Source organism: Pseudopipra pipra, chromosome Z (genome assembly GCF_036250125.1).
Source record: "Pseudopipra pipra isolate bDixPip1 chromosome Z, bDixPip1.hap1, whole genome shotgun sequence".
NCBI classification, from domain to species: Eukaryota; Metazoa; Chordata; class Aves; order Passeriformes; family Pipridae; genus Pseudopipra; species Pseudopipra pipra.
In genome coordinates this window covers 70041296-70055689 of record NC_087581.1, presented here as the reverse complement: position 1 = coordinate 70055689, position 14394 = coordinate 70041296, and the positions used below count along the sequence as shown (strand labels likewise).

Below are 14394 nucleotides of genomic sequence, written 5' to 3'. Positions count from 1 at the left end.
AAAGTACCACCTTGTGGAATGCTGGCTCCTATTTCCCCAAATTTCCCTGGCAGCTTTCCCTATTTTTCTCTAAAAAGTTCTCCTTGTCCCATGGTTTTCAGTCATGACTTCATTCTCCTTTCTGTCTGTTCCCCCTCTTAAGAACTAAACCATGTGGAAGTGAACTGAGGACACGTGGGGCTCAGTTGTGTGTCCTGAATATTATTGTGTATGCACAGTGATTCCCCCTCAACACGTGTATTGCCCAGAGAGGGGCAAGAAGGATCAGGAGAGAGGAATGGGATGCAGAGAGGATAAAAGATAAAGAGCAGTTGGAGTTTTTTTTAAAACAGGGTTGCCAAAAGACATGCTTTTTCTGGAGGAAATGATTTGCTATATTGGTACACCCAGTAAGAGTCTCTGTGCCTTTCATACCACGCATGAATAATTTGTGATAAATCTTATGCTACCTTGAAAAAAGACTTATGGCACAGGAAATGTCACTCAACAAAAGATTTTGTCTCAACCAAGGAACAGGACAGTTCCAGTGGGAGCCTTGCACATAAAAATGACTGTAACATCAGTGATCAAAAAGAGCCAAAGATTGTAGAGGTCTGAGACGTTGCACAAAAACAAGAGACAAGGATGGTAACAGTAAGACTCACTCCTGATTCATCCTGTAACAGTTTTGTGCTGAAGCTGAACTAAAAAGACAACATGCATGTCCTAAAAAAACAGCTACAGAAGTCCTATCTTGCTCGTGAACAATTTTAATAAGCATTTTCAAATATCAAACTGCAATTTCTGTTAGTTTTCATTGTTTTTCAAACAATGTAGATGAACACAATAGTAGATGAGACAGAATATCAATGTTCATGACAAGTGCTTCCATACCAACTATGAAATGAGAGACATACTGTTGGAACTACTCAATAAAAGTACATGTTAGTTTAATATTCCTAAATAATATATTTTTTCTTATCTTCAAATCTTCATTTACCAATTACTACAATGGAGGAAAAGCCATCCAAATTTCTCCAAGTTTTGAAAAAGTAGTCAAATTTTCCTTCATGTCATCACATTTTTAAGTACGTGATCCCCTTTTTTTTTTTTTTCTAAACACTATGATCTTATGCTTAATTTCCCTTGCCTATGATTGCAGAATGGCTTACGACAAACCCACAGTTCCTTACAAAGTCGGAAACAATTCTTCCCAATATCGAGAGGCATTAAGTCAGCTTTACGAGGATTTGGGTACCTGAACACACAGGTGTACTCGAGCTCTGCAAACTAAATTATGTAAATCAAATCAAGACACTTCACTCACTAATGTGCATTTTATTGCTTCTACAAATACTTGTATACCACCTCCCTATGAACGACGAGCCTCACTTCCCCAGGTAGAAACTACTTTGAGCCTTAAGTCACTCCATAATCAGAGCACTAATTTCTAAACCAGAAATTTACTCCTCTGGGGAGAAAGTTTCATTCAATCAAAATCAGGATAGCTAAGCTTATATTCACAAAGGTTTACTAGTCAAACAGCCATTGCAGCTTTTTAGACTAGCCAAAGGAGGTTACAGTTAGTGGAGATTAAAAATTTATGATATTGGATTATTCACAATCTGTAAATTATTTCTGTGTGTGTACACTTGAGAACAAAATACTTCCAAGCACACGAAAAGGATTTTTTTTTTCTGAAAGAATGTGTTAATCATGAGTTTTTTACAGCAAAACCTTGTAAAATACAACATGAAAGTCACACTGTACTAGAGAAATAGCAGAGGTCACTACAGCTTTTGGGTTTTGTTTTGTTTGGGGTTTTTTTTGAAAGAAAATAGTGAGGTAGGTCTGTGAGGGTCAGCAGGGTGCATTTCCAATTATATAAGCATATGGAAATAAGATCCAGTTGAGAGGAAAGACCAGAGACAAAAAGGGCATTTTAGAACAGTATTTGTGCAAAGTCAAGACTGTTTAAAATGTGGTGTTAGAGATGAGGTCAGATATTTCACCAGGGCTGTAATATTTCCATGCCTTTTTGTTCTTTTCATTGTGATCATTCCCTGAAATGCCTTAAAAATCACCAGGAAATGTAACCAGTCTCCTACTTCTTTGCAAAGATCACAGCTGTGTTATGACAAGAATTGTTTTAGTGGAACTGACTAGATAGCATTCGCATCCTGGACTTTAATCTTAAAAGCCAACATTTAATAGTTATATTAAATTGTCAAGTTCTACAATCACATTTAAACATCAAGAACTACTTCTGGGCCATGATCTCACTATCTGTTATGTGAAACAATGTTAGGAACTAATTGATTCTTGTGTGAGACATCATGGGCATAAAAGCAAACTTGGCTCCCTTACAAGATAAGCACGGAGACACAGTATAAATCTTGAACCTGGAGATCCACTCACACTTTTCTCAGGTTCCATAAATTTTGCTTGGAATACAAAAAAAAAAGTCTTTGAAATAAAGATGAAAGGGGAAAAAATAAAGTCTGGATGCCATTCATGAAAGAGGATGGGAAGGGCTCATTTAGAAAAATACAGGAGTAGGACCTCAATGGTTCCTTCAGTCCTTTGCTTCAGTCATTGCATTATAAAGAGGAATTCTTGATAGCAAGTGAAGCAGCATTTCTCAGAGGTTGCCATGTAACATGACTTAATTATCCTTAAGTGCTGCTCAGTAACAGCACCTGTAAAAACTTTATCTCAGCAGAAATGCATATTTGTAGAATTAGAAAGTTGTGTACCATCAATACTCATTTGATTTCTTAGTTCAGTAGATGTTATATATTAAAAATAGTTGCTTAATGTAGAAGATTGCATGGAACTCTGCTCATCAAGTTATCTTCCAGTCACAAAAAATGTAAGACCGTGACATAAATTCATAATTTATCTTTTACACAGTCATACTGAAGTGCATGAACTGTTCAGCAAGTAGAATGTGTCCAAGAAATCCTGGGCTATAAATTGTTGGATTTACTGATGTTTAAATGAACCTTCGAGGAGTATGTTTCTCTCATTTCCTGGCTTGTGGACAACATGTATAACCATAATAAACTGCCAGTTACTGGCAGAGTAGGAGAGAGTATACAGAGACTAAAGGAAGTAGTCTGGATATCACAAAATATTCAGTGGTCATCTATGTATAATTAAATGAGTATTTTAGTAAATTGGTACATTAATGAAATACTGTATTAAATTTAGAAAGGTCTTCTAAATGTTCACTTCTCCAGTGGCAGCCACAATAATCTGCACAATTAACACAGAGAACTTTGAATCACCTTCATAATAAGTAAAGTGCAATTATTTGGAAGGTTAAATTCAGCATAGTCATTACTTGCATCTAAAATGCTTGCATTTCTGAAGGAGATGATAAAATTAGGTACTGAGTAACAGCCCTTCACAGTATACAGTATACTAGTACACAGTAAACTTTCATAAGGGAAGAAATAAATTTAAGACCCAGAGCACAGAGCACAAGGAGGAGATCTGAATATAGTGTCTAAGCTTGCTGTAACTGGCTCTTCAGGGCTACAAACCAAGGATCAATTGCCTTGGATTTTTTTGTTGGGGGGAAGGTGAGAGTGAAAATTTAGCTTCCAGAGAAAAGAAAGCAGATGAAAACCAGCAAGGTGACTTTACAGATGTTGGGAGGGAAGCTTTGGGAAACTCTTCTACCTCAGTGCCCCCTCAATTCTGTCCTTAGTGTCATTTATTCATTTGTATGTCATTTTTAATAGATTCAAAGTTCTTAAAAATTCATTACAACAATTTTTTTCCTTCAGTATTTGATTGTATGGTTTCCAGTTCAGGGTTGCCAGATTTGCAGAGGAGTTTGGAGAAACTGAAGAAGGTTCTTCCCCTTTTTCTCTTTGCAGAAACTGTTACTGGGCTTTCTTTTTCTAACTCTTTAGATCATAAGGTTATCAAGCAACACACTCGGTTTTATGAAGAGAATTAAAACTATTTTGCAATTGGTCAGGAAAAAAGAATAGTGGAAAAGACTAGTGGCCTTTTGTATTGTCTTGAATCGTTACTATGTTCTTTCTTCACAGCAAACCCACATCATCTTTTTAGTTACACTGTTATGTTAATATTAATATTTAATATGAATTTTCATAAACTGGTGATTTTAGTATAAATATAAATATTCAATACAAATATAATGATCCAGTTAGTGGGAAAAAGCAGAAGGATTTATTTAGATGAAGATCAGTGATTTAGCTGAAAGGTGTCCTCTTACATACAAAATGCCAGAAGATGGGAACATGGTTGAAGATGACTAGAAATGGACAACTAGCTACCAGCACCAAGAGCCTGTGCAAATAGTTGAACACCACCTGGTTAATATGCACTAAATTTAACTGATGTTGACTTCTACTTCTCATGTCTGGAGTGAAAATGTTTCCACAAACAATAAGACAGCTAAAATATGGGTCTTTTTTTTTTTTTTTCTTCTCAGCTATACCACTCCCAGCACGTGTTAGTCATACATGTATTGCAATGTTTCCTTCAAGAACTTTTAGATAAAAATTAGGCTCAGTGAAAGTCTCCAAAGAAATAGTACTATGTCCAAGCTGAAAAGAGGGAGAGAACTAGAGAACTAAAGAACTAAAGGAGAAAGCAGTCATGCTTTCATACCAAATACTCCTAACCTTTCCAGGCTATCAGACCCCTGATTCTGATGAAATTTTATTTCACAGTTCCTCCTAGTCCCTGTTCTGTCAGCCCATACTCTGTGTTCTTTATACATTTGTAATATCATCTCCCCATCTTGTCTTAGTTATCATCTCAAGGGCATCCAACATGTTTAGTCTGTCCCGTTGATTTAAAGAAGGTTGATTTTTCTGTTAAAACCATTCTTAAACTGCTTCTTCAGTCAGATGTTTAATATCTATTAATAAATATTGATTTCTGTTTCATTATGAAGACCTCTTCAATTTTGCTAATTGGTGTTTTTAAAATTTACATATAGTGACACTGCCTCACACAATGGCATGAAGCAATGTCAGGAAACTCAGTTTTTGGAACTCCTGCTGTCATGGCACTGTACAGGTCTGCCTGGGCTCACAGGAGACTGCTGGGAGGCAGGGTACATCCAGCAGTGCAGAAAGCCCAGCTAACACCACTATTCTTCTGAAGGTCAGATATGGAGGTTCAAGGACCCAAAACATAATAAAATGGAACCTACGCACAAAATCTGGTCCCAGTGGAATAAACTGCAAATGTTCCACTTGCTGCAACAAGATGTTTTAGCACTATGACGTCTTCTATATCTAAAGTACAAAGAAGGTTATCAATGGCACGGTATGATAAAACATGTTTCAGGATATTTGGAGACCCGAAGCAAGCCTTACAAGGTAAATCAATGAAAATGTGCATATTAACTTTGGAAAGCGAGTGTAAACTTCTTACTTCAAAGGTGCTGTGCTCTCTTCCTGTCGAACACATGTACAAAAGTATCTCTCACACAAAAAATTAGCTGGTAGGTGTGCTTTCTGCAGTACACACACAGTCTTACCTGCATTTCTTGGCAAAAGGAAGCAGTTGGTCCAAAAAGAATCTGACACTGTTCATCTGCAGTGTAGGTCATTCCTGGGAGCTTGGAGGGAATAATCACAGAATTGAGGCTCTGAGGATTCGTCTGTACCAGACAGTTACTGGCCTTTGACCTGGTAATGTGCAGAGATTCACATGCTGAGCAATCCTAAAGAATCTGATTGTCACACTGACTTAATCCTGTGTACAACATTAGAAATATGTGGACTTCTAAGAGCTTTTTATTCATCATCATTGGGCTGTCGTTCACATATAAATTAACATGGTTTACTTGTTCTAAGTTAATGGTATGTGCTGCTGTTGCACATCTGCAGAAAGACAATATAATTTATCAGCTATTAAAGGCATTTCAGGAAAGCGCTGGTCAACATTTTAGTTTAAAATTTACTTAATGGATTAAGATTTTGATAGCGATTTAAACCATTAAAAAAAGTAGAAAAATTATAATGCATAGAAAAAAATCGCATAGCTCAGTTTTCACATCCAGCTGGACCTCAAATTAATAATTTCAAATTATTTATACATATATACAAACACACACACACACATGTATATATATATATATATATGCATTTAAAAATACATGTGTTTCCGAGCTGGTAGCCGAAAATTTAACTTTTCTTAAATATTGAAGAAAAAATTATTTGAAAATTAAGCCTGTTAAAGCACCAAGTCATGATTCTGATTTCTGTCTAGATTCACTGCAAATGTATCACACTGACTTATGTAAGCTACACTGACTATTCTATTATCCTAGAGCAGACCTTCTTAACTGCTGCAAGTAAATTGGCAGCAGATAAATCTATAAACTTTATAAAGGAACAGAACTCTAGGGAACAGATACAATTTCAGAAACTCAGAGTGAAACTAAATGTTTCATTTTCTAGGTATACTATTCTCCATTAAGTATCTCGTAGTAAATTTGTATTTAAAAATTAACAAAATGTAATCATAGTGCAAGGTTTTATATTGAATGGCACAACGTAGATCAGAGAATCTGCAGAGTGTTCATGTTTCATTTACTGTCCAACACTTCAATACACAACATATTAATATACTGTAAACATATTTACATATATAAAATGTGTATATAAGTATATAAAATTATAATCATGTGCATTAACACACGAAAATATAAAAATAAATATAATTGCTGAAAACTGATTTTAATAAATCTGTCAAATATTAGATTATGATGATTTCAAATATTTTGATGGATTATGCAGTGCCAAATCTCCCACAGAATTAAAAAATATTGAAAACTTATAATTTCAGGATATTTATTGCAGCTATTTGTAAACGACATACAGTAAGAGTTCTTTTTCTTGAATTATATACCTGAGAAATCTTTCCAGATCTTCCCTGCTGCATTGAGACCATGAAACATCCCCAAGATTCTGCCCTTTAATCCACTCCCCAGACATGATATGGACGCCATCTGCACAGGATGGGTGGTCGTTGTCGTGGTTTATCCCCATGCTGAATTTTGAAGTTATTAAAAATAAAACAGAGCACAGTAAAATAGCAAGTTATTTTCAGCATGTTTGTAAGCTAAAACTCTTGCAAGAGGCTACAAAAAACTCATATATACTATGTGCAGGAAATGTTTTCTGAATTTTTCGATGATATCCTTCACAGAAATACATGGAACCATGTGTAGAGGACAATTCTTCAGTGAAAGATGAAAGTGAGGCTGCATTTATTTGATGGGAAATATGACATTTCTAATCAGTTCAATACATACACTGGACAACTTTTTGAATGTTCAGAACTGCACAGCTATTGGAAGTTTAATTAATACTACTTTTCTTGTTAACAGGCAACAAAAATACTGAAAATTTACTTCTTGAGGTTAGTAAATATTTTGGTAGTGATTCTACCTTCATTCTATAGGGAACTGGTGGGTTGAAATTTTATAGAATAGTAAAATGATTACTAGTGTAGTGTGTAATGATTTTATCTAAAGAAAAATCACCTAAATACATTTTCAAGGTCTATTGTTAGAAATAACAGTGAAGAGGAAATTAAATTGATTTTGATTTTAGAGACTTAGCATCCATATGCATCCTAGTGAATTCTCACACTAAATGCACTGCAATGAAAAATTCTACTAAATATCTGCTTGAAGCTGCTATTTTAAATGAAGTGAAGGCTCACTGTCACTCTTATTCACAATAATCAAACAGAGAGGAAGAAGACAGACCATAATAAAAGTATGATTTTTAAAATTAGCTAAATGGATACATGCTTGACTAGCATTACAAGAAAGAAATTTAATACTCTCAGGTTTTTTTGAATATTTGCAAATGAGTATGAGGCTACTCTCCAGAGCACTGGACTTAAAGTAGTACTGGAATTTTGCAGCACAGTCTGCCCTGCAAAAAAGCAAAATTTCAGGATTAATAAAGCTCTATACCTTGTATTGATTCTTTCAGCCAAAGAGTAGCCAAATCACTTACAGACTGCAGAGACAGAATAAGTTTGCTCTTTCTGTAGAAAAACTAGATTACATCATGCTTCCCCATATTTCACCACACCACAGTGCCAAATGGCAAAAAAGGCCTGCCTCCCATCATTTAAAAACATCAGCTCACTTTTTTTCTACATTCCATCCCAAAACTCCTTCATGACTAGGTCAAATTTCATATAATTTTGCAAGCTATTTTACCTTGTGCTTACTAGTGAAAGTAATTGAAATATCATGTAGGGCTTTGTGTGGTTGATAGGAGTGCTCGGTCTCATACACTGATGTGTACACCCCAGTTTGGAGAACTAGAACAGCTGCTTCTGCATAAACTGGATAATGTTCCTAGCTGCAAACAGTATAACTGAGGTGAACAAACCTGTCTGATTTTCATCTTAGCCTCTGTCTTTTCCTGAACTGCCTGAATGGGAAAGTGCCTCTGCACTTGCCCTATATTCTTCTTGCATGCCTCATGCAGAATTTGAGATGTCTCTGTCTCCAGAGATATCTACATCTACAGGAACTATGGAAGAAGACACAGAAAATCTAATGAGACTTTGTTGACTGCATTAGAATTAAATTTTGCTTAGAGCTCTTTGAGTTATATACTTCCTCAGTGCAAAAGTACTCATATATCAGTATCATATACACACTATGATTTGAAATAAAAAAATTTACAACATAAAGGTACATAAAATCTTGATAAAATTTATACAGAATTGATGGCTCCCATCTATACAAAGTGAAACCAACACAATTATATGTTATTTAAATCATTTATATAAATGAAAAATTTTAAATCCCTTAGTTTCTGGTTACCATTATTTCCCATTCACTCTGAAGAGTAATTCTTGAAGCCAGATTTTGTCACAAAATATTCTGTAAAATCATCCAGAAAAGTGTGTGCTGAGCTGAACCATGATCTTCACTGTTCTGAAAAGCAATTACACTTCTATAGTGTGGTAATAGTTTCTCTCTTCTATAGTGTGGTAATGACTGCATATTTTTATCTGACCTAGTATCAACTACAAGGCCACATAAAATTCAATGCGCGGTAGAACCAATTTCTGATTTCTTTGCTCACATCACATTATATGTGTGTGGTAAAAGAAGAAGCTGCACAGTCATTGCTACCTTCCTATTCAACAAGAGAGGAAGCAATGGAAGCAAGTATACCTATATTCTTTATTAACAACCAAGAATACAACAATATTCAATGCTCCCAGTGGTATTATAGTGGTATCATAGTGTTATACATGATGCTACACAGCATGTAATTGCAGTTTGTAAATTCACTGCAATTACTATCCTATATTTTCTTCTGTTCTGTAAAATAAATCACAAACATAATGAACTCTATTACCTTAAAAAATAAAAATAACTTTAAAAATATTATTAATTACAAAATTTTATTTTCCTTATTATTTTCACTGTTTTCTTTTTTGTCATAATTTTTTGTAATACTATGCTAAAATTATCAAAACTTCCTAAATTATGGACTCAGAAATTTCAAAGTTTAAAAGCTTATATGGCATTTAATAGTACAATGATTTTCAAAACAATTTAATCTAATCTGAAATTTTCTGTATCTCAATGTTACAAGGATTAATTGTGTAAGTGAAAACAGCACCACTTATTTGACTATCACAGACAGGGGGACAAAAGCTGCACTACTGTCTCAGTACTTGTATTGCACCTTTTCAACAAAATATTTTCTCATACTGCTATCTTTATAGAGAAAAATATATACCCCCCAAAACTTAGTAGGTTTCTATAAGTTATTTTAAAGAATTAATGCAAAAATACATATTACTGTATATTGGTTTGTTTGGGTTTTTTTTTTAAATCCCAAAAATAGTAAATGCTGTATGATTTTTTATATGTGTTTAAAACATACAAAGGCTTCACAGATCATTGCATAAATGGGATAAGACACATTTCTACTGGTAAAAAAATTATTTAGCCTAAAGTGAATTGAAAGGCAATTGATCCAGCCACAGATTCCTTTTGGAAAGAATTTATCTTCAAATGAAAATCTACTGAACAAGGAAATCTCAGTCTTCCTGTTAATAACTAGATGATCAGAAAAAGTAAAAAATAAGTATCTTTACACAATTACTAGCTCTCTTTTGTGCATCATTACCTGTTCTGCCCAGCGTTGGCAGCTCAGGTCACTTTTTCAGTCTGAAAACAACTGTGCAAAAAGTGCAGCATGCATATTGGGATATGGACACTAACATATACTGCTTGCTGCTGTCCAGCTGACTTTGTAACTTTTGCTCAACAGCCACGCCAATACTTCTACCACTGTACTTCATGATGGACCCACACAAACCAGGGTCATGGCCCTTTGATTTAAGTACACAAATAATTTAAAGCTTTGCTGTGACAGATGTATTTAGAGCCATTAACATGAAAATACATATTGCCCCTCGCTGAAGGTTTTTTACAGATATTATATAATACAGGGGGAAGCATTTGCTTCTGCCAAAGACAACACCCATGCCACATTCTGCAAACTTCACTATTTCAAGAGAGACAATTCTGTCTATGGCGTATGACTTTAATCTTACACCATATTGACATATAAAATTTCTTCAAACTGAAGAAAATATGTAATCAGGAAAAAGACTTTTAGACTCTTCACTCAGTGAAGAGACACCAAAAAAATAAGATCATTTTGTGACTGGAACTGGAGTAAGCAAAACTATTTTTTTTTCATGTTTTTGAATCACCATATAAATTTTGAGTAAGCATAAGCAGAAAGTATGTAACAAACTTCATTCTTTTCTGTCATCTGTAATGATAAGTGTATTTTGTTGGACCACTTCCACACCACTGGGAAGTTTTGTATTATACTCCCCTCTGCCCAATAAGATCCTAGGCTGATTAAATTGTAAGTATATGACTGTGGAACACAGATGTCCACTTTACATGGATGGAGGGGGATAAGAGACTATAGATTTTTAAGGAAATTACCCACTAAACCATGAAAACTGAATGACAGAATCTAAAGTGATCTCGAGGACTTTATGACTGCTTTTCTTGGGAAAATGCTATTTTTGCCACTACTTTATATTTGCTGTCATTGAAGGGGTATCACACGCCCTGCTTGCATCGTTGAACATCTAATACATAATTTGAACTTCATTAGAGTAGTTTAAAAAAAAAAGTTAGTATTAAAAAAAAGGGAGCAACTTAATTTAAAAAAAAAAAAAAAAGGAAAATTTTTTAAAGACCAGTCCCTGCACTGTGCGTTTTTTAACTGCAATAGTTTAATACAGTTACCTCAGGGATTCTTTTCCTAGTCTATCTGAAAAAGAAAAGGTAGTGATAAAAATACTGGTGTGATTCTGTTATAAATCGTTTGAAATAGAGAATATGAAATGCTGAAATGCAATATAAAGTGAAAGCCTCCTATTACTTTTTATTGAATCAATAAAGCATGTAGAAAGGAAAAAGGAAGGCGTTGTACCTTCCTTGTGAAGAGTAAATTTAAGAAAAGCAAGTTATTAAGTAACTACTGTGCTTTATAGATAAATTTCCCTGTGAATTTTCATTTTTTTTAACAAACAGGATAAAAAATTTCACAGATACCAAAACAATACAAAAGTAATATAAAAATCAGAGAATCATAGAATGGTTTGCATTGAAAGGGACATTGAAGATCATGAGCTCCAACTCCCTGCCATGCACAGGGCACCTTCCACTAGACCAGGTTGCTCAGAGCCCCATCCAGCCTGGTCTTGAAAAACTCCAGAGACGGGAAGTCCACAACCTCTCTGAGCAATCTGTTCTGGTGCCTTGCCACCCTCATAGTAAAGAACTTCTTCCTTACATCTTATCTAAACCTACTCAATTTCAGTTTAAAGCCATTCCCCCATGTCGTATCACTACATGCCCCTGTAAAAGGGGTGCTCTTGTAGGCCCCCTTTAGATACTGCAAGGTGCTACAAGATCTCCCCAGAGCCTTCCCTTCTACATGTTTAATGTAGCTATCCAAAAAATCCAGAGAATTACAGCCATTTTTCTGTAAAGCTGTCAACAACACAAACACATACACGGGAAAAAAGACTGCTTATACTTTGTTGTGCATTACAATCATTACAAAGCTAAATTTTGCAAACAGCAGCTGTGCTTTTCAAACTGTTAGGTTCCCCTGTCTACACTTCAGTTGGCTTTATTTTGAACAAAAATCTCAGTGATGACGAAAACTAGTCAAAATATTCAAAGCTCAACATCTCTGACAGTCAGGCTGCTTGTGTATCCAACTACCTGAATATATGGATATTTCTGTCCCTACAGATAGGGACAATATCCATATCTACGGGGTGGGAGGATATTCATGTGGCCAAAGCTCAACTGGAGTTGAAGCTGGTCAGAAGCTGGGGGGACAATTAAAAGAGTTTTTTCAAATATATTAATGGCAATAGGCAGCAGAGAAATATAATTCATTACAGGATGGGGATAGTCACATCAAAAACAGAAACAGAGACAAGGCAGAGATGTTTAATGCTTTCTTTGCCTCTGTCTTCAACATGGATGATGGATCAAGGGGGTCTCAGTGCCCTGAGCTGGAGGACCACGACTGTGAGTGATCAACTCCCAGTCAACCCTGGAATTGGGCAGGATCTGCTGCTCCAGCTGGATCCCTGCAAATCTGTGGGGCCTCGAAGAGCTGGCTGATGTCATTGCACAACCTCTCTCAATGATTTTTGAGTGGTCTTTGGAACACAGAAAGGTCCCAGCTGACTGGAAGCTGGTGAACATTGTCATGATTTTCAGGAAGGGCAGGAAGGAGGACCCTGGAAACTACAGGCCTGTCAGTCTCACTTCAGTGCCTGGTAAAGTTATGGAGAAGATTATCATGGGAAGTATTGAAAGACAATGCAGTCATCGGTCACAGCCAACACGGCTTTGTGAGAGGAAAGTCCTGCTCATCAAACTCAATTTCCTTTTATGACAAGGTAACCCATCCAGCAGACCAAGGGAAGCCAGTTGATGTCTCTCACAGGATCCTTCTAGACCAAATGTCCAGCACACAGCTGGACAAACACACCATGTGGTGGGTGAGCGATTGGTTCCCTGGTTGGGCACAGAGGGCAACAGTGACTGGGGTGACATCAGACTGGAGGCCTGTCACTAGTGGGGTTCCACAGGGCTCCATCTTGGGCCCTATGCTCTTCAACATCTTCATAAGTGACTTCGATGCAGGATTTGGAAGTGATACTAAGCAAGCTTGCAGATGATACAAAACTGGGAGGAGCTGTTCACTCCCTCAAAGGCAGGGAGGCCCTGCAGAGAGACCAAGACAAATGAGAGAACTGGGCAATCGCCAACCATAGGAGGTTCAACAAGGGAAAGTGCTGGATTCTGTACCTGGGATGGGGCAAGTCTGAATGTTCAGACAGACTGGAAAATGAGATGCTGGAAAGCAGTGCCATGGGAAGGGCCCTGGGGGTCCTGGTCGATGGGAAGTTGAATCTGAGCCAGCAGTGCCCTGGCAGCCAGGAGGGCCAACCCTGTCCTGGGGGCATCAGGCAAAGAATCACCAGCCGGGTGAGGGAGGGGATTGTCCTGCTCTGCTCTGACCTGGGGCAGCCTCACCTCCAATATTGTGTGCAGTTTGGGGCACCACAATGTAAGAAAGATATTAAGCTGTCAGACACCGTCCAAAGGAGGGCAACGAGGATGGTGAAGGGCCTTCAGAGGAAGCCGTGTGAAGAGCAGCTGAGGGCACTTGGTCTGTTCAATCTGGAGAAAAGACTGAGGGGAGCTCTCACTGCAGTTACAACTTCCTTGGGAGGGGAAGACGAGGGGCAGGCACTGATCTCTGCTCTGTGGTGACCAGTGACAGGACCTGAGAGAATGGCCTGAAACTATGTCAGGAAGGATTTAGGTTGGATATTAGAGAAAGGTTCTTCCCCCAGAGGGTGGTTGGGCACTGACCAGGCTCCCCAGGGCAGTGGGCAGAGCGCCAAGCCTGACAGAGTTCAAGAAGCATTTGGATGATACTCTCAGGCACATGATGTGAGTCTTGGGGTGTCCTGTGCAGGGCTAAGAGTTGGACATGATGATCTTTGTGGGTCCCTTCCAGTTCAGCATATTCTGTGATTCTGTGATTCTGTGAGAAACCTAGCTTTAGACCATTAGCCAAAAAGGACAGAAAAATTAAGGAAAGAAGCAAAGAGGGGAAAATGAGAGACTCTGTGGAGCTGGAAGGAGGCCACAATGACAAGCATTTTCCCTTCACCTCTATCCAACGCTCTCGTAGCCCATGGGGATTTTTGGGAGGGAGAAGGATGCAAGTAGATTATTTGGGCATAGGTTACCAGCACAGCCTCCAGAGACACAACAGTCCTGCAGCAGCTTCTCTCTTTTCC

General features: G+C 37.1%; 1 protein-coding gene across 1 annotated transcript in view; it reads right to left on the bottom strand.

The window, feature by feature from the left end:
* ADAMTS19 (ADAM metallopeptidase with thrombospondin type 1 motif 19) overlaps positions 1-14394 on the bottom strand; it is a 139833-nt gene that overhangs the window by 46274 nt on the left and 79165 nt on the right. Inside the window, exons 9-10 of the mRNA XM_064641018.1 lie at positions 6886-7026; positions 5510-5660 (exon numbers count right to left, since the gene is read on the bottom strand). Of these exons, the coding sequence (XP_064497088.1) occupies positions 5510-5660; positions 6886-7026 (292 nt within the window). The remainder of the gene's footprint in view (positions 1-5509; positions 5661-6885; positions 7027-14394) is intronic.